Below are 26,366 nucleotides of genomic sequence, written 5' to 3'. Positions count from 1 at the left end.
TCAGCCTGGCATTCTTTGATGACAAAAATACTACACTGCAGGCACCCTAAAGACCTTTCAGAAACACAAATTATTCCTCCTGTTTCAGCATTCTCCATGTATTTAAGTGGCCTTTCAGACAGAGTTTGAAAATCTATAAGCTCTTTTCAGCATCACAGATTCTGTTATATTAACTTATACATTAATTTTACCTCCTCTGAGGTTTAGAGCAGGGGCACAGTAGCGAATGTTTTTCCTCCCTCCATTAACTCCTACAGAAAGAAGCAAAATTGCTAAAAAGGAAAACAACAGTAGTATTATTGTACACTGACTAATAGTTCTTGTTGTGAAAGGAAAAGAGGAGAATCCATGCCAGAGGCTCCAGGCTTCCACAGCCATTTCTCACATCCTATGGCTCTTGCTCAAGACACAAACCAACAGTGGCAGTTTGCCCTAAGATACAAAATTAAAAAAAGTTATTCTAATTATTAGTCACTGCTGTTTACTCTGCCTCTTCTCTCCTCAAAGGAGACAATTCCACATGAAGGCATCTTAACAGACCAAAATATTCCCCTTGCACAGCTCATTTCAAGCACTGGCCATGGGATGGACAGACATAACACGACTTGCAGATGAAGCAGATTGGCAACTTGCTCTGCTCTTGGATGAACTATTCCCATAAACACAGTAAATATTAGATCCCTGAGGACACAGCAGTGTTTGCACTCACAGAAACTACCTGAACTGTGTATGTCTGAAGTCACTGGCCATCCTAGTCTGAACTTTTAGCAGAATATACAACATTCTTTTCTTCATTTATTATGACAGCAATTTTATGTGGAAATTTTTAATGTAAATAATAATACTAAAGGCAATTATTAGTCTCACACAGATTTAAATCTTATTGAAAGGCAGCAGATGATGTCTATTCTCAGACACTGGTTTCTCCAGTTAAAAACCCTAAACCCTCTTGATACCATGCAGCCATTGGTCACTCTTTTACAGCTCCTACAATTTTCAAGTGTTACTGCTCATTGCAGGAAGGTGCAATGCCATTTTATGAACCTGTGTCTTTGCAGATCCCTCAAGCTGTCTTTACTTCTTCCTTAATAAAAGTGAGAAGAATATAAGCAAGGGCCTCACAGACATACAGTGAAAATCCTAAATCCTCTAAGCAGACTGAAGGATCTCTTAAGGTGTGTCTGAATCTACATATCACTAATGAAGACAGGTTGAGAGACTTGGGGCCATTTGGCCTGGAGAAGAGAAGGCTTTGGGACCTTAGAGCCCTTTCCAGTGCCTAAAGGGGCTCCTGGAGAGCTGGAGAGGGACTTTGGCCAAGGGCATGGAGTGACAGCACAAGGGGAAAGGCCTTAAGCTGAAGGAGGGCAGGGTTAGATGGGATATTAGGAAGGAATTCCTCCCTGTGAGGATGGGCAGGCCCTGGCACAGGGTGCCCAGAGAAGCTGTGGCTGCCCCTGGATCCCTGGAAGTGTCCCAGGCCAGGCTGGACAGGGCTTGGAGCACCCTGGGATAGTGGAAGGTGTCCCTGCCCAGGGCAGAGGAGTGGAATGGGATAAACTTTAAAGTTCCTTCCATCTGGATTTTCACTCCATTTTTAAAGTGACTGTCTCCATTCCTTTCAAACAGCTCCAGATAAATTACCAAAATTTAATATTTCTTCTTTTGCCTTTGCAAAGCAGAGCACAGTGGGAAGTGAATGCCTATTTTAGGAGACAATGTGTTCTCCCAGGATCTTTCCACCACACACCAGTTAACAATTATGGTTAACTCAATGGTTACACCATTCCATGACTATCTGTCTAAATATTCCTCAGAGTGTGAGTGCAAGCAAACGACCAATTTTTAATGTCAGCAGAACTCAGACAACTCGGCCTCCCAGGTGAATTTGTCATTTTGAAGCTCACCAGACCCATCCATCCCATCATCCACCCGGACACTCGGCAGCCGTGCGATCTGGGGATGCAGGAAAAGGCTCTGCTGGCACACACAGGACCTGTGGTAATGTACCCTTATTCCCTCCCTTCCCTCACACTCCCTTCTCCTCTCTGGATCACTAACTTCCCTGCAGCTTCTGCAGAGCTGAGCTTCAGGATCATGTTTCAGGATGTAATTAGCCTTACAAGAGAAAAAATGAAGGGAAAGTGCTCCGGTCGTTTTATTTTCCATGCATAAGCTACAACTCGCAGTGAAATTATCGCTGTAAATAGACAAAAGAAAAACTTTCCATGCTAAAACTTCAACAACAAGGTTTGCTGCTTATAGATGACAGGTTTTTTAAGTGCAGGAGAGGATTAAGAAAACATAAATTGAAAAAAAAAAAGTTCTAATTTTAATAAATGCTTTTATGTTAAGGCTACATCTACCAAAGTGTATTAGATCTTATTACTTTAAATAAACCTACATTAAAGTCATACCACCTGGAAACTAAACTTCTAAATACATAAACCAGCACCGAATAAAATACACTTTTTTTTTTTTGTTTCTTTTGAAAACACTCCATTTCCCTGTTCCTTATGTGACTGTAAGTACTGGAAAAGGATTTCCAGCTGTGCCTTGTCAGCCTCGGGACCGAAGGCATTGTGCTGCTCCTCATTTGCCCGAGCGCGGTTCCAGTGCTCCGAGCACCAGCACGAGCTGAGTCTCTGCACACAGAACTCAGCCCTGGGTCCCCAGGGGAAGAAGCTATTTCAGACTTAACTAAGGAATCATCTCACATGTTTCAACAATCCCTACAGTTTCTCTGTTTTAAAGATATCACTGAGATTTTTGTTTCATTTGCAACGGGAGACTAAATGACAGCAAGCAGAATCTGCTGTTAGGTTAGATTACAAGGTAAAATGTTTTACATTTTAAATTACTGCTTAAAGCATGGTGTTGAATGGCTTAAACTTCATGTTAACTTTGCAAATATGTAATATGTGAAATGAAATAATGTGGGCTATATTTAGCAATACTGAACAGAAATGCTTTTCTAGATAAAGTGTGCAATACCCCTTGAGCTGCTTTTTGTTCTGTCTGAATGTTTGCCATGCACATCCAACTAACAGAAAGTGCAACTGGTCTGGCTGCTATGAATAAATGTAACTCATTTCTGTGCAATGCCTTTAAAAAAGAGTCAGTGAAAAATCTTGGTAAAGCACTTTAACCCCTGTGTATCATGAGAAATAATGCTGACATCTTAGGAACATGTTTGAATTTAGACTGAATGGATAAAGATGGATTATTTAATAAATTCTGATACTCTGGTATTTCTAAAGGGTCTCTCCTTTAAAAAATTAACTATTTCCATTAACATAACAGCAAACTGACAGATACTGAAGATAAAGCTACAAATTACTGAACACATTACATACAAAAAGTAAAGGTAATAAAGATGCTTTCACATGCTGTGCCTGATCTAAATATTTATGGATAAAATGAAAATAGGTATATATTGCTGTGCAGTATATATATATACTGCATAGCAATGCAGCCACATTGAGAGGATGTGGCAACACAAGCAATTAATTTAATTACACTGGCTAGCTATAATTTAATTTACTATACAATGATTTATTAGAAAAGTCATAAATTGAATAGGCTGAATTTTCCTCAAATTAAAAGTTGGCTGGCCCTATACAAAATACAATCTCCTGAGAGATAATCTGAGGATCCCAGACATGGGCAGAAAAGGCCCAAAGCACCCAAGGCCTTTAAATTTGGGCCTTAAAATATGAGGCAGCACTTTTTAAATAAGGCAAGGAAAGGAACTCAGCAGCCCGAGTTCTGCATGCAAAGAACACCATTTGGTTGAAAGTAGCAATATTAAGCTTTCAGTGCTGAAGAGTTAAATTGGTGTAAAAAAATGTTCATACAAACTCACATATGTGAACAGGATTAGTTTATAAAGACTTTTTTTAGGGGGGGGTGTGGTGTGTTTTCTGTTGTTTTGTTTCTGATTTTAAAATTTGTATTTATAAAGTATTATATGAAACCAAGTTTCACTTTAAAATAATTTGATTTATTATAGAATTTTACTCTTTAAGTTCCTAGCAAAACATCTTTTGTACAGTTAATATAATATAATTCACCCTATATTATTCCTGACTTTTAAAAATAGATGGAGAATGGAAAAGTATTTCAGTCATGCCACTATGTGTCTCTGGTCACAGGAGGAAATGGTTAAATGTTAAAAAAGCCCAAGTGTAATGTAGCAGCATTGTAACTGCACAGCTATGGTGTTATTATAGAGTACCCCAGAAAAATGGGACCATAATTAAGATGTCAGAAACTTGAGAGAATGAACACACATGTTCAAGCCTTTCCTTTGTACCTCCAGTTTTCCCCGAGGGCTCTTGGTGTGTTTCAGCCCAGCTGGTGGAACAGAAGTTTCCTGTGTAATTTTATAGCCACTCATTACCATGCAAGTCAGAAACCGAAGGCATTGGGTCATTTGTCCTGAGGCACTCAGAAATGAGCACTTTCCCAACAAGAACAGGCATTTTCAATGCAGAGGGCAAGCTCCTGCAGCTATCTGATATGTTAACTAACAGCAATTTCTGTAAATAAAAGGCTATAGAGTCTATACAGCATTTTGGAATAAGTGATTTCTGAGAAAGCAGCAAACTAAAGATTGGATTCATTTCCAAACCTGCCATTCCAGGAGATGCTGTGAAGATTTGTGTGAGATGCTTGCATCTCAAATTCCCTTTATATAGAAATAAAAACATTAACTTCAAATCCTGCAAATTAATATCTAAATTTGCCATAACATTTTAAAATTAAAGCAGTTGAACACAGAAACTACAATATTAAAAAGAAGTAAAATGCAGACTCTCAAGCTTATTTACTGCCAACTTCCCATTTTAAAATATGAGGATAAAAAACATCAGAATTACGATGTGGAAAGCATGAAAAACATGCAATCAACCATGTGCCTTATATTAAAGAACAGTTAGGCAACTTGTACCAAAAACTTGACCTGTTCTATAAATCAGAAAATACCAAGATGAACAAGCTTTTTAACAAAATCTAATTCAGGCAAAAACCCAGTTCAAGTTCCTGAAATAATACTGTCCAGTATTTACTCAACATAATTATAATAAGATCAACTCCAAAGTGAAAGATGACATATAAAGCCAGACTGATGAGCATTAAGAAAAAGCTTTTTTTAATCCCCTCAAAAGTTCCTTTGAGAAAAACCATGGACACACTCTAAGCCTTGCCTTGGCAACAAAGCCCAAGAGCTCCAAGTTCTTCACTAATTCTCACTCTCCCAAGAACACAAATGTCTCCTGTCTCTGCTGTGTCAGTTAAAATAGGCCACGGGACAGAAGCATTTCCTTTTTGAAAGAATTATGCACCAGAGCTCTGACAAATCATTAATAACCCTGGACATGCAGGGCCTTATTTCCACACTGGTACAGCAATCTACTGCTGGATATGCTTCCTGTGCATACTCCTCAATCCTGACTGCTCTGTTTTGGAATGCCACCTATTGGTGACAGTAAATGTAATTTTTTTGTCACAAGCATAAGAAGGCTCAATTATTTTGAATTTCTTAATAGGTAAATGCAGAACACAGCCCATTACAGATCGACCTGATTAGACCCTACACTTAACAAAAACTTCCACTGGAAAAACAGCTTTGGGATGTCACAAATGGCACAAACTTCCTGAAGGTCTCCTCTGCAGAACCAAGCAGATCTGTTAGAGAAGAGGATGGCCAGAGATAGATGGAAAAGCAACACCTTTTCATTTACAGTGAAAAAATGCCGTGCACAGAAATGCCAACCAAAAAGCATTTGGGGCAGCACATCACAAATGAATTGGGCATTTTTCTGTTACTTTGCCATTCCCAAGCCCAGAAGTTACAACACCCTGGAAGAAATACTAGCAATCACAAGAAAAAAATAGGAAGACACACTTTACAGAAGTCTCAACAAGTCCCTTGCTGGAAGCAGCAACAATTACTGAACTGCCAGTGCCTCCTGGCACTGCAAATCTAAAACACCTCTTTGAATGCAGCCCCAAATACAAACCAGCACCTGTTTGACTGTGACTGCTGAGGATCACTAAAATCAAATTGGTCATGTAGCTCTCAGAGGGCAATTCCTTTCCGAGGGGAAACTCGGTTATATTTGGCCTACCCTGTATTGGTTCATCTGCCTTGAAAAATGCCCTGTGTGACTGACGTAGTGCTAAAAGCTCTCCAGGTACCTAATTTCCCTCTCTTTTCCCATTCCAGGATACTCTTTGGGACACACAAGACCATGCAGGCACCATCCTTAGTCTGTTATTTCCTGCTTGTCTCGCTGTGCACTGACTTTTGCCCAGCTGAAGCCGGTGCTGGCAGGAGGCACAGGAGGAGGCTGCGCCAGCGAGGGCTGGGAAGGAGCCCCTGGGCAGGGCACAGGGCCCCGAGGACCCCCGGGATGGAGCCCCCGGGGCCCAGGTTCCCCCTCATTAACATTGATGACAGCGAGATGGGGGTGTTTGACTCCCTTGTGGGGCTGGGGGAACATGAGAGCACCTACAGTGTCTTACCAGGTGAGAACAGAGCCCCTCTGCTCCTTGCGGGGGGCTGACCTTTCATTTCAAACATATCAACTCATTAAAGCTTTATTTTAGCTCACTTGCCACATATACCTGCGGCCTTCCACGGTAGTTTGGTGGTTGGCACATGAGGCTTTTTACTTGAATCCTGCTCTGCCAGGTAACAGCAATATTTCCTGCAATTTTTCTGCATTATTTTTTGATCTAAACTAACAAAAAAATTTGTTGGGATATTTTCATAACTTTAAACGTGTAGCAAGTTTGAAGGCCATTTTGAAGAATTTATTGCTCAATAAGTCAAATAACATTTCACTGAAGCCCCAACACCAGTAACATCAGTGTTCATTAAAATGAATTCAAGTTCTTTTATTTTTACTTTATGGGTTGCATTTCTGAAAAGCAAACTATGTCTACATGCAAACTTTCAGGAATAATTCTTGATTTTGTAAATAACTTACTAACACTTGGTAGTAGTTGCAATATGGAAGTTACACTATAAACAAGATGCTTACGATAGAAAACTAAGTTCAGAGAGGAAAACCCTCATTCAATACAAGAATCTAAAAATCAGTGATCCATTCAAAAAATAATAACTTCTGAATACCACTATCAGTACTTTTCAATTTGAAACCAGTCATTAACCAATCAAAAATTATTAGATGTTACAATGTTCCATTTCTTTTCATAGAAAGAGGCTTGAAGGTTGAAGAAAAGACAGTGGGATGTTGTAAGGAAATACAAAGTTGTGTCTTCTCTGTAGATACAAAGATACAGGTATTTCCATTCCTCCATCAAGAGATCACACACTAAGTAAAATCTTCATATGCAGTTTAATGAATTTTATAGAAAAAGAAAAGAATACCCTGATTACCGTATTCTATATAAATGATAATAATTTATTTTTATAAGCAAGAATTTAAGCCTTTCAGTGCGTCCCACAACAGACATGACCACTGGGTTGAGAGGTCTCAAACATAAATTAGCCACATTTCCTCCACAATTACTGTTTGTTGTGAGTCCTTATTTTCAGAAAGGGTGAACCACCATTTCAAATCAAATATTTGAAAGTAAAGGGTTTGAATAGGAAAACTAGCAAAACTCTGGACTGTGGCATTTCCAGTGTGTATTACAATATTATACATATTACTAATGTCAAGCCTTTAATTTAAAAATATTTTTAAAATTAAACAGAGGAAAATACCACGTAAGTAGCATACACTTCATGTAAGATATTCCAGAGTTTCTGTCAGGACCATCAGTCATGCTGAAATAATGCTCAGCTCTTCCCCCTCCCCGCCCGTTTCTTTCTATCTGGACTCGCATCCAAAAGCTGAGCTAAAACCACTGAACTCATTTTATTTGGAACTCCATGCTGAATTTACACCATATTTCCAAAGGTTAAAAGTCCTATGCTCATCTGCCAAAGACTGGAACCACAAGGTATTTTTTAGTCTAGCTTTTAAAGTTCAAAATTTTTTCAAGTTAATGTCAGATTTGGAAAAAACAGAGCCTATTAAATAGTAGAACACTATTATTAATCATGCTCCAGAATAGAAGAAAATGCAATCCAAACATTAATTTCCATTCTCTTAGCTACTTGTTTTGATCTCAGTAGACTAAAAATAAAAAACCACCCCAATTTACAGATATATGCAGGATGAAAATTAACAGTTAAATGGAAGTTTAACAGTAACCAGACGTATCTTCTTCCTCCAGATTAGAATCATGTGAATATTTAAATTAAATCAAACAGCTGGCCACAACATAAGACAGTTCTGCAGCTGTCTGTCCCTGAGGCAGAGCAGAGTAGGATGGTCACTGTTGCACTGTTTCTAATCTCTCTTGCCCCCCACTTCACCCTGCTCACACCACCAAGCTGAAGTGACTCAGTGGTCAGGAAATTTAAGGAGCATCTCAGTACAGCCTTTATTGTGTCCTCACAGGGGTTCTGAGAATCCCCAGCAGTGCCAGACAGTAGTTCTGACAGTAGTGCACCAAAAGGGTAACACTGCTCCTGCTTTTTATGCAACTCTAGTGTACACAGAAAAAAGGATCATTTGTTACAGAAGCCTGCAGAGGCCAAGCCTGGTAACTCCTATCTTTATGCTTATTCAGACAAGATCTGCACTGACTTCAGATACAGTCTAGTAGCTAAAACAAAAGAAAGAATTTTAGGAAGCACGGAAGAATTTTCTTCCCAGGCCAGATTATGCTCCTCTGGAACAGCTGATGTTTTATTGTTTAACATGAGAAAGGGCAGGATTCTTTTTGTGTTTCTTTTGGAGATTATTTAAAAGAAATATTGTGGTGTACTGGCAAGCATATAAACCTCAAAGTTAGGATCCAGCAAACAGCTGGATTGCAGATACCTGGGTAGAATGACAAGGGACTTAAAGCCAACTAACACTTGGCCTGGGCTAATTCCTCTCCTCCTGCAGTTGACATGGTTGGAATTGCTTAGAGCACAACTTTACGCAGCTGAAATGATGCAGAGATGTCCCAGACCTTTGAAAAACCAAGATGCAACTACTCAAAACGTTAATTTCTCACCTTTTCCATCCTAAGAGCAATTTAAATCACAGCATTTTAAAAAATATATGGAAAATAGAGGATCATCCAAATTGGATGATTCTGATAATTAATTTTTATTGTAGAAAACAGATTCATACCCAATGGTCTTTAAGTAGAAGGACAAAGGAAGAACCTTTGTTATGAAGCTGACAGTAGGACTACCTTGAAAGACTTTGCAAAATGCCTCATTTTGAGACAAATATTAATTCCAGAGACATTTCAAACCAAATAGTTACAATATTCTGACAAGGTTATTTAGAGGCTCTCCTGAATATTCTTATTAAAACTGAACACCCAGGCACTGAGCAGGGCGGAGTGTGGGAAAACAAACCCTGCAAATATCCCCTCCAAAGACAATTTGTGTACCACAAATGAAAGTCTCTTGGCATGCAGATTCAGGTGAGATAAGGTTTTTCTGCTGTATTAACTTTCATCTGAAGGAGGAAGTCAAACTGAATAGGAAAAAAGGAAATTTCTTTTTCTTTATATGCAGGGAAGTACAAAGTTAACTTAGAAATGGGTTTTCATCTTGAAATAACACTTCAGCAATGCATCCTTAGGTTGATTAGAAAGAGGAAAAGGAAGGTGTGGAGGGAGTTCAGCTTCTCAATGAGATTTAGAGGTACACTCGTAAATAGGAATATTTGCATGGGATGAAGAATCTCAGCCTTGGTTTTCCTTCTCTCAAAAGACCAAAAATAAAAAAGTATCATGCTGAAGTGCAATGTGTGTCCTGGAGTCTGGGGCGGATCTGCCCAGGGAAGATTCTGCTGAGGGAAACTCCACGGCTGGAAGGAAGGGAAACTGGGATTAGCTTCCTTCCCAAGTCTCTGTGCTCTCCAAATCACTTGCCTACTGAATATCTGAGTAGGGCTCAAAATACTACATTTTCCTTCTGAAAATTTCAACTGGTACCCTGGGGAGATATCAATCTTTTGTAGATACATGTCCAGAAACCTAAGAGACAGAGTATTTCTTTCATAGCACAAGTTGTTCTAGATTGCTACTTTTCTAGCAAAGAGTTTTTGGTGGTTTTTTTTTGTTTTTTTTTTTTTTTTTGAGATAAAGCAAGTTCCAGGGAAGTGGAGATTTTTGCCATCTCATCAGTCATCCCAGAATGGACTTTACTTCCACCAAGCCTAGGAACTGTCACTATAAACCGAATATTGTTACCCTCCCAGTTCCGTAGGGCCTTCATAAAGCTTTCTCATTTAACGTGCAAGATATTAGAAAAGATCTCTGGTGCACAAGAGAGGAATAGAAGGCCTGGAAAAAATATTCATGTTTTGCATGACTCGAGATTACTAATAAACTGAAGAAAATACAGCTATGAAAAGTAAGGAATAATGAGAAGATCCTTTAAATAGGGTGTATTTTACATATTTTCAAAATGAGAACAAAATAGCGGTGTTTCTTTCCAAAGTTTTTAACGAATGCTGTTGGTTGAGTTTTAGTGCTTAATTCCAGTTTCCCATTTTCTGTTCCTAGGAAAGAAGGGGCAGTGTACAGCTAATGGGATGATCATGTTTGATAAAGCCGTGTGGTCTCCCAAGCCCTGCGTCACCTGCCTCTGCTCCAAGGGAGAGGTGATCTGTGACACAACCATGTGCCACCCTCTGAAATGTCCCCAGACCATCATTCCTGCAGGAGAATGCTGCCCAGTGTGTTCTGAGACTGGTATGGGACACCACAGATTTACTGGTTTGAAATTGCCTCATTTAAAACCTAACACAAACACTGCATTTAATGATCCTGAGAGCTACAAGGTACACATTATCCTGAATTCCATGATAAAAGCAGCTCTTCCAGTGTTTCCACTCAAGCTGACCTCAGTTTCTCAGAGTACTCTGTTAGATGAGTTTGATACAACATTTAAAGAAAAGATGATGCTAAGTATGCAGTAGTAAAGACAATTGTATTTATTTTTTTTATTTTCCCCTTTCTGGTTCTCTCCTACCTCCACAAAATTTTATAAATATATGAAGAAATAACATCTATTTCGATTTTCTATCTCACTTCCATTTACAAAGGATCAACCAATAACTACTGGCCATTATAAATGTATTAGACATACAGAGTGCAAAAAAACACAGCTATTTGATGTAAATCAAGAGCAGAAAGTCAATTCACACTCTTGTGAACCACAGAACTACAATATTGCTTTTTCACAGTAATTTAAATAAAATCAGTACCTTTAAAAAGAAAAGGAATGGAGAAGTATGAGATGCAATTTCCTTCTTTTCCTTCCCGCACTCCCAATATCTTAATCTGCAAAGTACAGAACACAATCTCCTCTTGCTGTAAGAAATGTTTATCCTCATGTGTATGTGCATGTGACACTCTGAGACAAGACATCATAGGAATTAACTGGAGAACTGTAAAAGTCATGTTGACTGAAACACTTAAACTCCTTTTATTGGAATTGTCCTATTATAGAAATAAAAACTGCATTTTGGTAATGAAGTTAATGCATTTCCCTGGTGAGATCCCCACCTGCAGCCAACTCCTCCCCTGACAGTTCCTTCTGGATGAGAACAAGTCTTGACCTCTGTGAATTTTTTCCAAATTACCTCCCACTCCCAGACACATTATTTTTCCTCTTTAGACACCTCCATCAACACAAACCCAATCATTAATATAAGTCAAAAAGGAAGATAATGAAAGCTACATTAATTTTTCCACCTTTTTTTCTGGACTTGTCATGAATCATAGCTGTGTACAAACTGTTCTGTATGGCTGGCTCAATCATTTCTCAGTCAAGTGTCTCTTTTCTCAAGCAGCAATCTAACACCACATTTTTATTCTTCAAACCATATTCTAGAGGGGCACTATTCTATAGCCAAAGTTTTTTACTGTATGTGGGAAACAGTGCTTACTAATATTTTAGTTTCTTATCAGACTCTTTTGTGTTGTTTTGGTTTTTTTTTCTCATTGCCCTGGCCAGCCTCCTCTTTGGACTCCAGCATAATTTCACTGGATGACATCAGTGAGTTGTCTGGTGATTCCCCAGAACCCAAGGACCTCAACAACACCAACGTTCTGCCATCAGCACAAACTCAAATGGAAAAGGACGAGCTGCTTCCAACAGAAGTGACAGAGATTAGAGACAAAGAGGGTCACAAAAAAGGGGAAAAGAAAAGAAAAAGGAAAGGCAGAAAGAATCGCCAGAGGCACAAAGGGCATCGCAGAGAGAAGCTGCCTGTCCCAAGAGCGGGAGCTGAAGGAGGAGATGTGCAGTATGACAGTGATGAAGACGATGGTGCTTTCAGAATTCCAGCTCATTTCCCAATTCCTGTTCCACCCGTAGAAGCTCCTCCTTTGCCATCTGGATGTTCCACCTCGGACACCACAGTAAGCTGCATTAATGCCAAACTTACACAAATACCACCCATCTCAGATCCAGACCTAACAAGTTTAGACCTTACAGGTAATTAATGGGTCTACTTTGCATGACTTTTGTGACATTATCCACCCTCAAAGGTAGTCAACAGCACTGTTAAGGCTTTGTCATTCCTTACCATAGAGAGGAATTAGAACTAATTTTACAGCTAAGCCTTTAAAACAATGAATTACAAACATTAGATTTGCATACCGGTGTATAAATACTAAGATGAAGGTATCTACACACAATTATTGTCCATAATGCAACTGTTTCTGTGACATATTTTCTATGTGCAATACTACACAGCTCAGGTGCAGACTGTATTTCATAATTCAAACTTTTCTCTTGCCTTCTGTCCTAGGAAATAGCATCACTGATATCTCAGATGAAGCATTCAATGGGATACCTAATTTGGAATGGATTGATCTGAGTAAAAATAACATTACCTCTCCTGGCATAGGTCCCAAAGCATTCAAAGTAAGAAAGCCTAACTCTTCTGCTACCCTCTCAATAATTACTGCTTAAAAGTGTTTTTTGCTTTTCATTTTATGAATCTAAATCACTTTTCACCTTGTATAGGTAAACACTGTATAATTACTGTACAGGCAAACCTGGCTACTTCAAGAAATCTCTCACCATAATTAAGAATTTAAATTAGGATATGATTTTTCATACCAATTTTTTAAGATGGCTTAAGCATAAAAATCCTCACTTGCTGAAAACAGTTGTTGTCCTTCTGCCTGAGTAAATTTGCTGACCTACAGAAAATCATCAATATGCTCACAGATGAAGAGGATAAGCACATAATTTCTAAATGCATGTACTTTGAAGTCCTAAATACTGCACAATGTAGTGAGGCAATACTTCCAAGATTGTCAGAGAGCAGCAGGAATGCAAACAGCGATCCTGGGGAGCTGCAGCAGGGCTGTGTGGAAGCTCTTCCAGTGACACATGACATTAACTGGCACTTTTGTTAATATTTAGCAGAAAGAAACCAATTAATTAGACTGACAAGAGAAAACATTACTTTTTAATTCAAAACAGTGGATATGACTGTACTGCTGCTGAAAACCTTTAAAAGTGTGTGTTTAAGAAAATCTTAACTATGATTATATTGTATGTTTAACTGAGTATTTTGCACCTTGATAATCAAAGTGCTCTTTCTTCATCCCTGTGATAAGATCCTGAAAAAGCTGAAACGTTTGTATCTGGATGGAAATATGCTGGTACATATCCCCTCTGAACTGCCATCAGCTTTGGAAGAAATAAAAATAAATGACAACCAACTTCATGCCATTGATGAAGATGGCTTAAAAGGTATTTAAAAACTAATATCAATTATATGAAAAGCGTAAAATAAATTTGAAAAGCTGAATGTTGAACCAAATGCACCTCATTTGACATAGAAAAATAACTGTTAGCCTTATGGTGCCATGTTTTCAAAAGGCAACAAAAGCTGAAAGATTTGCATGACGAAGTATTTGAAAAATTACATTTTCCCTTCTAATGCAACTGCTCCTCCCCCAAAGCAGCTTCTATTTAAGGTCACTAAATAAAGGTGAATTTGAAATATGCTGAAGACACCTCCTTATCCCCACCTGGAAGCTGATGGCTTTATTTGTGGTGAAACCATTTTAGTTATTTTTAAATTGCAAGGAAGAGAACAGAATTTGATGTCCATGAAAAATCAGGGAGAATATAATTGGAGTCAACCATGATCGTTTTAAGCCAAGTGAAACACAGGCTGATAGAAAAAAGAGAAAGAAAAAAGAAAGGGTGCCATCCATGTCAGAATTTGATGGACTTTTTTGCTTCCTTTCCTCTCCTGCCAAAAGGGTCCCACCTAAACTGGATCAGCTGCTGCCCTTTCCATTTGGACTGGGAGAGGAAAATGTAAATAAAGCTTTGTTCAATCTCTAAAGCTCTACAAACTTATAAACAACAGAATTCCATGATTATGAGAGAATAAAATCAGTTCATTTTATTTTTTCATTGCTGTGAACTGATCTGGATAATGTTTAAGACTGTTAAATTATGAACGTGTATTTTAACAAGAGATAAGATGGTGTTAATTAACTGAAATTAAACTTTTTCTCCCTAGATTTAAAGAACTTGGTCACGCTGGAATTAGAAGGAAATAAACTTAGTGAAGCAAATGTCAGTCCTTTGGCCTTTTATCCTTTGAAAAGTCTCTCTTATTTGCGACTGGGAAGAAATAAATTTAGAATTATCCCACAAGGTCTTCCTGCCACTCTTGAGGTAAAAAGAAAACAAAACAACCAAAATAAATACTAACAACAACAACCCCCCAACAAACACCCAAAAGGTGCAATTCCTTCTCTTTGCCCTTTCAAAGCAATCTGTATTCCACAAATGAGAAAACAAAACAATTGCTTTGAAAAATTGTTTCTGAAGATCTCACTCCAGCTACAAACTGACTCTGGTTCAGATTCAGAATTAACAGATAGACCAGGTAATACAGAGGACAGGTAATTGCTCCATTTTGAATTTTGCAATAGGAAAACCCAGCCTATTCTGATCTCACAGATTTTCTTCCCAAATGCACTTACAGGAGTTATATCTTGAACATAATCAAATTGAAGAAGTGTCAGAAATTTGCTTTAACCATACCAGAAACATCAACATCATTGGACTAAAGCATAACAAACTAGAAGAGCACAGGATAGCACCTTTAGCTTGGATAAACCAAGAGTAAGTACCAGACATTTAAAGTACATTTATTTTATTTTTCTCTGTTATTAGCAAGTCAGATAATGAAATAAATATTTGCACTTCATTACTTTTAACTTAGAGTTGTAATTATCCTTTGATTTGTTTTCCTTTGCTGATTTTTCTTAATTTCCCTTGCCTAATTGTATAATCTAGAAGATACTCAGCTGTCAAATAGAAAGATCTTTTACCTCAAATCTGTACCATATTAACAGAAAAGTAATTATTTTTTCTGACCACCCATTCAAAAATGAACATTAATTATAAATAATACTATATACAATTATATGGTAATTTAGTATTGATACATAATTATCTCACAGGTAATTTACAAATAATTCAATATTATCCTGGCTTTATTTCCCATTGGATTAAAAATTATAAAAGTAATAAGATGAAAGGAAGACAGTGCAACTACCTTGTCTAAGAGTAGAATATAAGCAGAGCAAGCAATGAGAACGTAGGTAGTAAAAGGTGATAGTGCTTTTGATTTTCCTGCTAAATAATTTGCCAAGCTGAGCAGGGTACCTGGCCATCACCAGCAGCTGCAGCCCTATCCCGTGATTCCTGAACTTGTAAATGCCTTATTCTGAAAACAACCATGCTGTTACTACTGAGAGCATCTCTCAACCCAGGAAGTGAAGCACATGGGACTGATTCATTCACACAACAATTCCATTTCAAATGGGCTCTAAGAACAAAGCTTAAAACTCCCTGTTAATGGGATAATGACTGAAGTCCCAAGGTTATTCCAGTTCTTCAGTGTAACTCATTATTGCAGCAATCACAAATTGGTCCCTTGGGATTCCCCTGTTCAGCTCCCCCCGCCCTCATTACTGAAGATCTCTTCCCATCAACTAAATCTTTGTGCTTGATTGGTAATTCATGACTTAATTCTTTCTATTCCCAGAGTAATTATGCATGACCATGTTCCATAAAACGTATTCTACCCCATTAACAGAAACAAATTTCCTCTGGAAATTTCATTCCCTGGTAATGCCACGAAGCAGAGCCTTGCACAGAACACTCTGAGGGGTTTCAGCCTTTTTTTCTTTTCTCCTTTAATGCAGGAACTTGGAGTCAATCGATCTCTCTTATAATAAGTTGTATCATGTTCCCTCCTATCTGCCAAAATCTTTACTCCATCTGGTACTTATAGGAAACCAGATTGAAAGAATTCCAGGCTATGTGTTTGGCCACATGAGGCCGGGGCTGGAGTATCTCTACCTGTCCTTTAACAAACTCACCGACGATGGCATCGACCCAGTGTCGTTTTTTGGAGCTTACCACTCCCTGAGGGAGCTCTTTTTGGATCACAATGAATTAAAGGCTGTACCTTTTGGGATCAATGAAATGAGAAAACTACGTTTTCTAAGACTGAACAATAATAAAATAAGGTAATTTCCAAGCTCTTTGTTACATTAATGACATTAAAATAAATGTCATAAGACATGCTTTGCTTTAGGAATTTGTTATTTTCAAGTAAATATTCATTAAGAAAATTCTGAAGGAGGAGCTGAATTCTGAGTTTTCTTCTGTAGTATTTCTTAATATGATCAAAGTGAGATTTCACCCTCCCTTACAATTACTGAAAATGCTCACAAAGAACTGAGGCACCAGTTCTTTCCAAGATTTTCACCTGTAACAGTGCTTGGGCAGCTAAAATTTGACTGGCACAGCAATCACCAGCAGAGCCCAAAGTGATAACAAAATAATGGGAGGAGTCAGCAGTTGGAGTCACCTGGTGAGCAGATTTCACCAGCCCCAGCTGTGGAGCCAGGGTGTGGGCCCTCTGTGCTGTTTGCACAGCAAAGGAATGACAGAGAGAGGATCTTCCACGTGTCAGACAAAGTTTTCATTCAGCAACACATGGCAATACTTTCCTCAGGAAAAGTAAATATATGATATAAATGAGAAAACAATGCAAAGAGAAAATGTTAAAAAAAAAAAAAAAAGACTTTTGAAAGTCCTCAATAAGTATGTAATTGAGAAAATGTAATGTACTGATTAAGTCAACATTTTCAAATATCTAAATGGAGTTAAGAGTATCTGGAATAACTATATCATGATTCCTCCCCCGTGCCACAGGACGGTGCCCCCTGAACGCATCTGCAGGACTCAGACCAACCACGAGGATGAGGATGAGCACAGTGAGGAGGAGAATGAAGATTCCCACTTGGAACACGTTCACCTTGAAAACAACTACATCAACACAAGGCAGCTCTCCCCACATTCATTTTCATGCATAAGATCCTATTGCAGTGTTGTTCTTAAACCACAGAAGACCAAATAAACCCCCCAGTTCTGCATTGCAACCCCTGTCTCTAGGAATGCAGCTTTATTTATTCTCTCCTACTCAATGGTCTGCTTATTTCTGATTTAAACCCTTCCTACGGCCATAAATATGATACTGTATATTATATACTGAAGTAAGGTACCAGTGTATTTCTTCATATTGTTTCATTATAAAACCATTAAATGTAAAAACTGAAGCTTAAGATTATGACATCAATTTTTATTTCTATTAACACTATTTACTTAAACACAACAGGCCAAACTGTGCCCCCGGGTACACCCTCTATAAGATCAGATTTTAGGATATAAGAATATAAAAAAATCCTTAGCTTGATCCTGTCTTATTTGATTAACTGAATTTAAAACATTTTAAGTAGTACCATCAACTGTAAAAATTGTACATAAAAAAGTCCTTGAGCTATGAACATTCTAGAAATGCAGGAATCAAATTTCTTAAAAACACACAGTACTGGATTTTCTACCACACATTTTGTAGTGAGAAGTTCTCTTCCAAGTGAAATTTTAACAAAAAATGTTAAATTGTTTATTTTAGATGACCCTAAAAGCTTCCTATATTCAAACACAGATTCTGATGAGCTAGAGGACTGAGCAATTATCTTCTATCTGGTTGCCTTTTTTTTTTTAACAAAGCATATTTTAATTTTTTAAAATTATTTTTAAACTCACAGTAATAGGTTCCCTTCATTTGTACAATACTTAGTTTTTTAGATTTTTATACTGTACAGGATCTGTAGTCTTATAATAAATTTAGGCACAACACCACATATTGTTGCAAGTATTTTCATTCAAATAGAATTCTTCTCTTTAAACATTCAGACTTGTAAGACCCCAAGAAATTCTCCAACTGGATTTGCAAGGGATAACACCACTAAAATACAGATGAATCAAGATTTCTTGTGGCCGTTAATATTTTTGTTCTCCAAGATGCGCTCTTTCACTATTAAGATTTCATAAAAGTCAATTTTATGCAAGTAATTTGTCTAAGATTATTCCTTTGGGGATTTAATACAAAGACAATCAAGGAAGCCCTCAGTAATAGAACATGACCTAAAGCAAAGTTACAATGCTGATGTAATGCCCCCAGTAGTGAGACAGAGAGTGAAGGAAAAATGTTTTGGAAATGGAACACAACAGTAGCAGAGGCAGAAGACCAAGCAGGAGAAAGAAGCCAAGGGATGAAGGGTATGCAACAAATGGGTGCTTATTCACTTCAGAAATACACGGGCAATTAAACTTGCACAACATTTCCATATGTCAGACGGAAGCAGCTTAAATCCACTCTTCAAAATTACCAACTGCATTGGAAGTGGAATGGGCTTTATTATAACAACTCTCATTACTTTTAAACAGTGAGCTTGAAAGGATTTGATAAACAAAGCAAATGGGATTGTCACCATTTTACAGCTTGTGACTCTAGGCCATAGTGACCTGAGCATTCGCTGTCAAGAAAAACAAGGGAACAAGTTCAGAAACTTTGGCCACCAGTAGGAAAAAAAAAATGCAAGGATAGCTCAACACAAAACCACTATAGTTAGTTTATTCTCTCAAATATATTCAAGCAAATAATTTTTGCAGGCTTACATTGCAAATGAATATACTTCAAGTAGGCCATTGGATTGGGAATGGAATAAAGTTCTGCTAAGTGTTATCAGACTCAGAAATCTGATGAAATATATAAATATAAATACTGGGAGAGCCTTCATGGCAAGTCCCTGATGAGAATTGCTTTGAGGGAGATCCTGTTAAGTCAATCCAGTAACACTGCTGCCAGGCAATTGGATTTGAGAGATGCACACCAGCATTGTCATTTCTCCTGTCTTCCACACACAGATGGAGCTGACCTGTATTCACAGATGAATTCAAGAGCAAACCAGCTGCAAGTTGCTAAGATTGCAGAGATGTCCCACCAGAATTTTTTAAACATTTTTCAGAGAGGAAACTACTTATAGTACAGCAAAACCTGGAATAGGATGTTTTCAGTAACCCAGCCAGAGACACATGCACAGTAAATAGATCTGAATACAAGGTGTGAATGTTGAAACTATGATACTTTACACTCAGTAACAGATCAGAATAGGAGAGGTTAGGATTCAACAGCCATAGCAATTCCAGAACCACAGGGCTTTGTGGCATATGAGGAATTTTGGGGGTTTAGACCCTCAGTTAGATTTCTATGTTCTGACTTGCATTGTTGGCTCATGTATCCCAGATCAGAATTTTGACACGACTTGATAAATCCCATTATAAATTGAAACACAGCAGAAGACATCCTGTGGTTATCACCATATTAATACAAAAGGTATAAAAGACATTGCCATTTTTACTGAGTAAATGATGACAGAACTTTGAGGATCTGCCCGAGCTGTCATTTTGTGCACAGGGACAGGCATTTCTGGTATGATAAAAACTGCAAAGGTTTCCAACAAAATAATGTTGTTTCTGTGGAAGCTTGGGTAGCTTTCTGACTTGAAGGAACAATTAGAGGCAATGTTTCCTCTAAGCAAGGTGAAAGATCTTTCTTAGGAAAAAATCCCAACAAAAACAACACAAAACCCTCAGAAAACTAAAGGCATCAAATGCCTCCTGAAATGAGATTTTCATTATTAATGAGGTTATTAGAACCTGAGACCCCAAAAATGTTGAGTTCATACTATATACCCTTCTCCATTTTCCATTTCAATTTAATAGAGATCCCTCCACAACAAAGCTACAAATCACTCAACTTTGCCCCAAAAAGGAGTTGCTGTACAACCACTTGCTTTCTATTTGCCCACAACAAAGTAAATTTCACTCAGTTAATTCACTATTACAGTAACACTATAGAGAGTGGTTGATGTAATTTCTGAATTTCAATTCTGAAACACTCATCATGCTTGCACTTACTACAAAAACCCCTTAGCACTCTGAAAGAAAATAACTATCAGAAGTAGGAAACATAATTTTAACATTTCTCTACCAAAAATTTGTACTTTTACTGAAAGAAATCAATGAACTTCTAAGATCTTTCAAGTCACATCTTTTATAAACAGTTACATTACAGCAAGAAAATAAACAGTTTGTCATTTCTGTTGTGTGGTAATACCAGTGTTAACTGGTTGAAACTCTCCTGAGAAAACATTTTGTAATTTAAGTACTATGTTTATATTCCAATGTATACAATTTTCAGACAAGTCTACAGACAGTAAAATAGTAAAATTATGAGTAAATACTACCAAAATAATTTTACACATTAACCCTGATAACTTTCTGCATGAAGCACTTTGCAGAGAACCAGTCTGCAGACTGTGGGTTTGCAGACCAATACAATATCCGGTGTTCTGGAAGCTTCCTCAGGAAGCTTCAAAAATCTCTCCTCAGTTGGAAGTTTAACCTCAGGGACCTGCTTTGGATTTACAGTCTCAAACAAACAACCAATGTCAAAGGAACAAAGAACTTGAAGTACCAGCATGTCTTACAACTTCTACACCACCTCTCCTCACTGAAGTCATGGATCAGGTTTTGGAAGACCAAACTCCAGGTCAAACCACTGCTCTGAAGGGTCAGAACCACACCATGACCACCTTGCAGAACATCCCAACCACAGAGGTGAAGCCAACCCTTTGGAAATAGTGAATGTTTTTAAAGAGATTTCCTTTAAAGCTGGTTTTGGCTGCGGGAAGCATTTAAAAGCTTAGTGAACCATGTAACCTACCCTCACATTTGGAAGAAGCCCTGCATAACAGTCTCACTGTCTTCTTGTAAAATGAAAAAGGTATAAACATCCATGCAAAAAGATTTATAATCATATGTTGGACTTACTCAGCAGACACACATTTCAGTTTCCTAATGAACAAAAGAGATCCCCCTGCTTTTACTGCATATTTAGTAACATGACCCCTCTCTTATAGTTAGTTACCATTGAATCCCAAACTCTATTTCAAGGCTTTAATTTTACTTCTCTTGGCACACTGAAGGCCATTTTAAACAAGGAAAAAAAAGCAGACATGTGAAATAAGAGCTCTGATTTAAAGATGTCAACAACTTCTGTTCCCCCTCAAGGCCCCAAAGTATCGTGGAAAAATGTTGGAACACTTTTTCCATCTAAAAGTAGTGAAGACGTCACTTAAAAACTTTTAAGATGTATTAAACAGATCTCCTTTCCACATTAAGAAACAATCATATGATCAAAATGAATCTAGCTTTTTATTTTCCCAATAAATTAACATCCTACTCCTAAGTTTTGTACCAATTCAGGTACCAAGCAGCTATATTCAAATGCCTGCAAGCGTAATTTTCACCATTTTGTTACAAGTGCTATAATGAAGTCCAGTGGAAATACAGTGTTTAATGTTCCCAATAACCAGGTTACGAAGTCTCATTACAGATGTAATGTTCCTTGCTAACAGACACCCTGTTCTGCATTAAAATTCCATCAGGAGAGACCCATAAAGACACAGCACTGTTTTCTGCTTTTCAGTTGAAGTGAAGAGAGAACACCAAGTAGAACTCTTCATAAAAATCTTCCATTCTACACGATGCAAGAGTTACTAAGTCACTAAATTGAGAACACATCCTGCACCATTGTGCATCCCTGAAAGAACTTACAGGGTCAGTTACTGCATAGAACAGTTTGACCACACCAGAAACCAATTAACGCTAAATTAGCATGCCTTTAATGATAATGAAATAGTCCAGTTAGTAAAGCAAAAGTAAAACAACAGATTCATTACCTCCATGGAGTCAACTTTTTCACACAGTAAATGTGCTTCTCTCAACTGGATAATGTTTGATCAGTCTTTAAAGGATCACAGAATATTCTGAGTTGGAAGGGATCCATGGGGATCATTGATCCAGCCCTTGGCCCTGCATAGACACCCCAACAGTCCCACCCTGTGCATCCCTGAGAGCTCCAAACATTACTGGAGCTCTGGCAGCCCTGAGGCTGTGATCATTCCCTGGGGAGCCTGGGCAGTGCCCCACCACCCACCTTCCTGATATCCAACCTAAACCTCCCTGACACAGCTCCAGCCATTCCCTTGGGAATGGCAGAAAAAAGACAAACTACCTCAGGGTCAATCTCAAAACTAAATGAAACATCTGTCCCAAAAACACAGCTTTACTTTGCTTCAAGGAAAGAGAAAGCAAAGGAAGCCCAGAAACACCAATGCCCTTTGTCTTTGGAAATGTTTGTGGTCACTGACAAAGTCGGGGGACTGGCCTAGCTGGGCTCTGACCCGGCCCAGGACAGCTTTCCTTATGTATTTCCTGTAGAGCCCGGCCTCATCCTTCCTCATCCTGCCTAACTGCTGCTGGACAGAATCCTTCACATTTCCAGAACTACTCACTGACTTTATCAGCCTCTGAACAGTTAATAGAGTTTCCCAACACACACTCTGGTCATTGCTCTGGAGTTTCTTGGAGCAGCACACGACTGCCTCTGCTCTGCAGTCACGTCTGGTAAAAATTCCCACAGTGGAGTGTTGCAGGGTAATACAGGATACAAAGGGGAATCTCATTTGAGCAGAGATCTGGGCTGGAGGCTGAGGGCAACTTCACCTCTTGCCATGGCCCAGTAGCTGAACATTGTTGTATGAGCCCACACAGCTCACATGAACCATCCCATTTTAGTCCCTCACTAAAACCAGCACCAGAGTTTAATCTGTATTTCCTCCAGGTCTATCCTTCATTGATGCCTCTATGTGGGAATCCAGAGGGCTACCCCCCCAAAATCAACTGTCCGGATGACTAAAATTTGTCATTTTTACTTAGATTCTCTTGGGAGTTCTATGGGTAATAAGGTTTATCTGGGGCATTAACTTTGAAGCTCTGTATTCAGAAACTGCAAATTTTTCATCTTGGGTTGTGCATTACAACTAATTCAAAGACCATATTAAAGTCAAGAAAAAGGAACAATGCCTCTTCCCCAGACCTCATAAACATTTCTTTCTTTTCTACAAGAGCATAAAAATATGCAAAACTACTCTGGCTATTAGAACCAAGGCAGTTGGGGGAAATGCCTGATTATTTATGTTAAGGTCCAACAACTGTTAGGCTGGACTCAAAAAATCACCTGATGTTTGGGAGGTACAAAGGCTGTGCTATTCGCTTTTCCCGTAAAGGCCGGTGATGTTCCTGCCCAGGGCTTCATGTCCAGGGCCATGGCTTTGCCAGCCACAGTGGACACACACATTCTCTGCAGTCTCTACAAGTGAACAAATACTCAAGACTTGAGTGAATTCCCCCAAACAATATTCTTCCAGTCTGCTTGAGCCATCCTGGCTCCATTCATTAAATAGCCTTTTTTCCCCAAGGATTTAAGGATTAGAGTAAATTAAAGCACTCAGAGCAGGATTATTTCTAAGATTCATCTTAAAAACCCTTTCCCTTGTAATTTCTTCTTTAACAGTCTGTTATGTAAGGAACTTCCTACAGCCACTGAGTAAACAATTACTGTAGTTTGGTAGAATTTCCATTTCTTTGGTGTTTAATTATTTGTACAGGACACAGATTTCCACACAGTTACTGAATGCAAACTTCTGATTCATTACTTCTGTTTTAGGCTGTTATTTACATTACTATATCTTTGATAAAGTGAGTTCTTCAGGCCAGCTCATAACATACTGTTTCCTACAAAGTACTTTGAAGCAGTTCAGTTAATTCAGTAAAAAGAACTTTCATTCCAAGTGTGCAGTATTATAGGTACATACACAGAAATCTGCAGGTTTTCCATGCAATATTCCTGAAACAAATCTATGTTTCTCTGTGAGAACTTTTCATATGAGAGTAATGCATAAAAGCTGACTTATTTTTTCCACAAGAGAGATATTTTTCTCAAAGGAGTAATACTGAACACAGCTGTGGAAATATTAGATCTTCAACAACACTATCAACAAAGACAAGAATCTTCTACGTGAGTTATGTAATGGTATTTTTAAAGGATTGAAATTAGGAGAAAGGATTAAAATGTACTCATTTTTTTCACAGCAATTTCTCCAAATGCCTGAAGTTTGGCTATGCCATTACCTTTCATCCTCTGGCCTCACACATTCTGTTCCTTAAAAACTGACAGGGAATGACAGCCCTTGTGAACATTTCGTGGTTCTGAACCCCCTTTAACTGACAGTTCTTTATAAACATCCATGGCTTCCCTCTAATGCAGGATGGTTCTGACTTACTCCACGAAGGTTGTTCACTGCAAGTCAGGGAAAACTCTTTCTCCCTTTTTTTCCAGCTCAGTTTGGCTCTCATTACAAAGAACTCAGGAAGCAAGACTTTTCCTCTTTCAATTAGACCAATTACTTTTTGGGTCTATATGAAACATTAAAATCCACTTCACTTTCTTGCACATTTCCACAACTCAACTATAAATGTTTCATGAGGTATTTCCTTCTGTTTTGAACCTGCCACCCACTGATTTCTTTAGTGTTGCTCTAGTTTTAGCATTAGAAACATCAGAATAATTACTCTCTTTCTTAACAACGGATGGGTTCAAATTAATCTGCATTGCCTGTATTCTGTATTTATTTTGAAGGCTATTTTGAGAGCCTCTGGTAAAACCTTAAATGACAGAAACAGTGATTAATTCCCATTTTAGCTGAATTTAATTTCTTTCCAACCTGAGCAAAGAACATCCTCTGGTTTTACGTGAGATGTGCAACTTATCCATTAGTTGGAAAAAACAGAAACTCTAAGAACCATGGAACAAAAGTATAGTCACAGTATGAATCAAACACTGAGAAATGTCCAGGGGGCAGGGGGTTGGAAATGGATGATCTTTAAGATCCCTTCAAGCCCAAACCATTCTATGATTCTATGAAATTAAGATATAATTTGCTTCCTTAACAAAATAAAAGTTACTCATCGGTAAGTTACTTTCTAAAGTCAGGGCTCCTTTGTTCTGCTGGGGTAAAACCAAATGGAAATTACCCTTTGTAGAACACAAGTGTTCAAGAAGAAAATAATACCCTCTACTTTACAAATTGTTCTACAAAAAAGATCTCCTTTTCCATACCACAAGTTAATATGCAATTATGACATATGTTTTCTTTCAATTTACATAAATATTTCCAATGAGTGGTAAAAGGAGCTTCTGTCATCCAGTGGATTTTCATCTCTGACAAAAAGCAGTGCAAACCCATCCATAGTACCAAGCTTCTTAACTAAAGCACTCCTGTATTTCCAAACAAATACCTTTGGAAATAGTGTATTAGAACATCTGTCTAACAACTCTTCTCTGCTAGTTTCTACATCGTCTTTTGGCTTAATTTAGAAGTTTCTATCTTCCTATTTCTTTAATTTTTCATAAGAAAGAAAGATAGTGATAAGACTTATTTGTGATTTTCCCATACAGCTGAAATGGGAAAAAAAAATGAATGCTAAAAGTCAACAAGACACTTTATGGTATAGAAGTAATTAAAGCAAATTTAATTGCCTTTTTAAAAATGCCCACTTGAACATAATATAGATTACATTGTACCCACATAGTCCCTGCAATTTAATAGTAGCCTAATTATGAGAAAGTAATACTAAAACTGTAGCAGCAGTTGTTAACTGAAAGTAAATCAGACTTTTCAAAAGGCTCCCAATTTCTTGGGAGTATTTAGAGCTAGACCCAACCCTGCATGACAGAATTACTGCTTTTGTGTTGATGAGAAACAAATGAGGCCCTCCCAGAAAATTCCCACGGATAAAAACACACATCAGAACACAGGCTGAGTTAATTAATATGATAGGGAAATCAGTTCTTGAATCAGAGTATGCCCTCCTTATTATTAGTAATGATACTAATGATTAGGAATGAAAGAAATGCTTTCATTTCTACTATTCCAAAGTGGAAAAAAAGTGTGTTTCA

The 26,366-nt window shown here is 38.0% G+C and overlaps 2 protein-coding genes across 5 annotated transcripts in view; one reads left to right on the top strand and one right to left on the bottom strand.

Moving 5' to 3' along the window:
* CENPP (centromere protein P) overlaps positions 1-26,366 on the bottom strand; it is a 115,166-nt gene that overhangs the window by 17,933 nt on the left and 70,867 nt on the right. The window lies entirely within an intron of this gene.
* Positions 1,956-18,453, top strand: ECM2 (extracellular matrix protein 2). 2 transcript variants are annotated; one of them, XM_069028141.1, is made up of 10 exons: positions 1,956-2,001; positions 6,230-6,531; positions 10,597-10,785; positions 12,053-12,535; positions 12,852-12,967; positions 13,672-13,807; positions 14,592-14,749; positions 15,063-15,202; positions 16,291-16,617; positions 17,309-18,453. In XM_069028141.1, the coding sequence occupies exons 2-10, from the start codon at positions 6,255-6,257 to the stop codon at positions 17,511-17,513; spliced, it is 2,031 nt and encodes a 676-aa protein (XP_068884242.1). In that variant the 5' UTR covers positions 1,956-2,001; positions 6,230-6,254; the 3' UTR covers positions 17,514-18,453. The 2 variants fall into 2 exon arrangements, with proteins under 2 accessions (XP_068884242.1, XP_068884241.1); XM_069028140.1 differs by lacking the exon at positions 1,956-2,001 and adding an exon at positions 2,658-2,835.

Source organism: Aphelocoma coerulescens, chromosome 12, assembly GCF_041296385.1.
Source record: "Aphelocoma coerulescens isolate FSJ_1873_10779 chromosome 12, UR_Acoe_1.0, whole genome shotgun sequence".
In the NCBI taxonomy this organism is placed as follows: Eukaryota; Metazoa; Chordata; class Aves; order Passeriformes; family Corvidae; genus Aphelocoma; species Aphelocoma coerulescens.
This window is presented reverse-complemented; position numbering and strand designations above follow the sequence as displayed.

Excerpts from the sequence above, each read along its gene's own strand:
- ECM2 (XM_069028141.1), top strand. The coding sequence starts at position 6,255 with ATGCAGGCACCATCCTTAGTCTGTTATTTCCTGCTTGTCTCGCTGTGC. Across the intron at positions 12,536-12,851 it reads AACAAGTTTAGACCTTACAG|GAAATAGCATCACTGATATC; the intron begins GTAATTAATGGG and ends CTTCTGTCCTAG. Across the intron at positions 12,968-13,671 it reads TAGGTCCCAAAGCATTCAAA|ATCCTGAAAAAGCTGAAACG; the intron begins GTAAGAAAGCCT and ends CCCTGTGATAAG.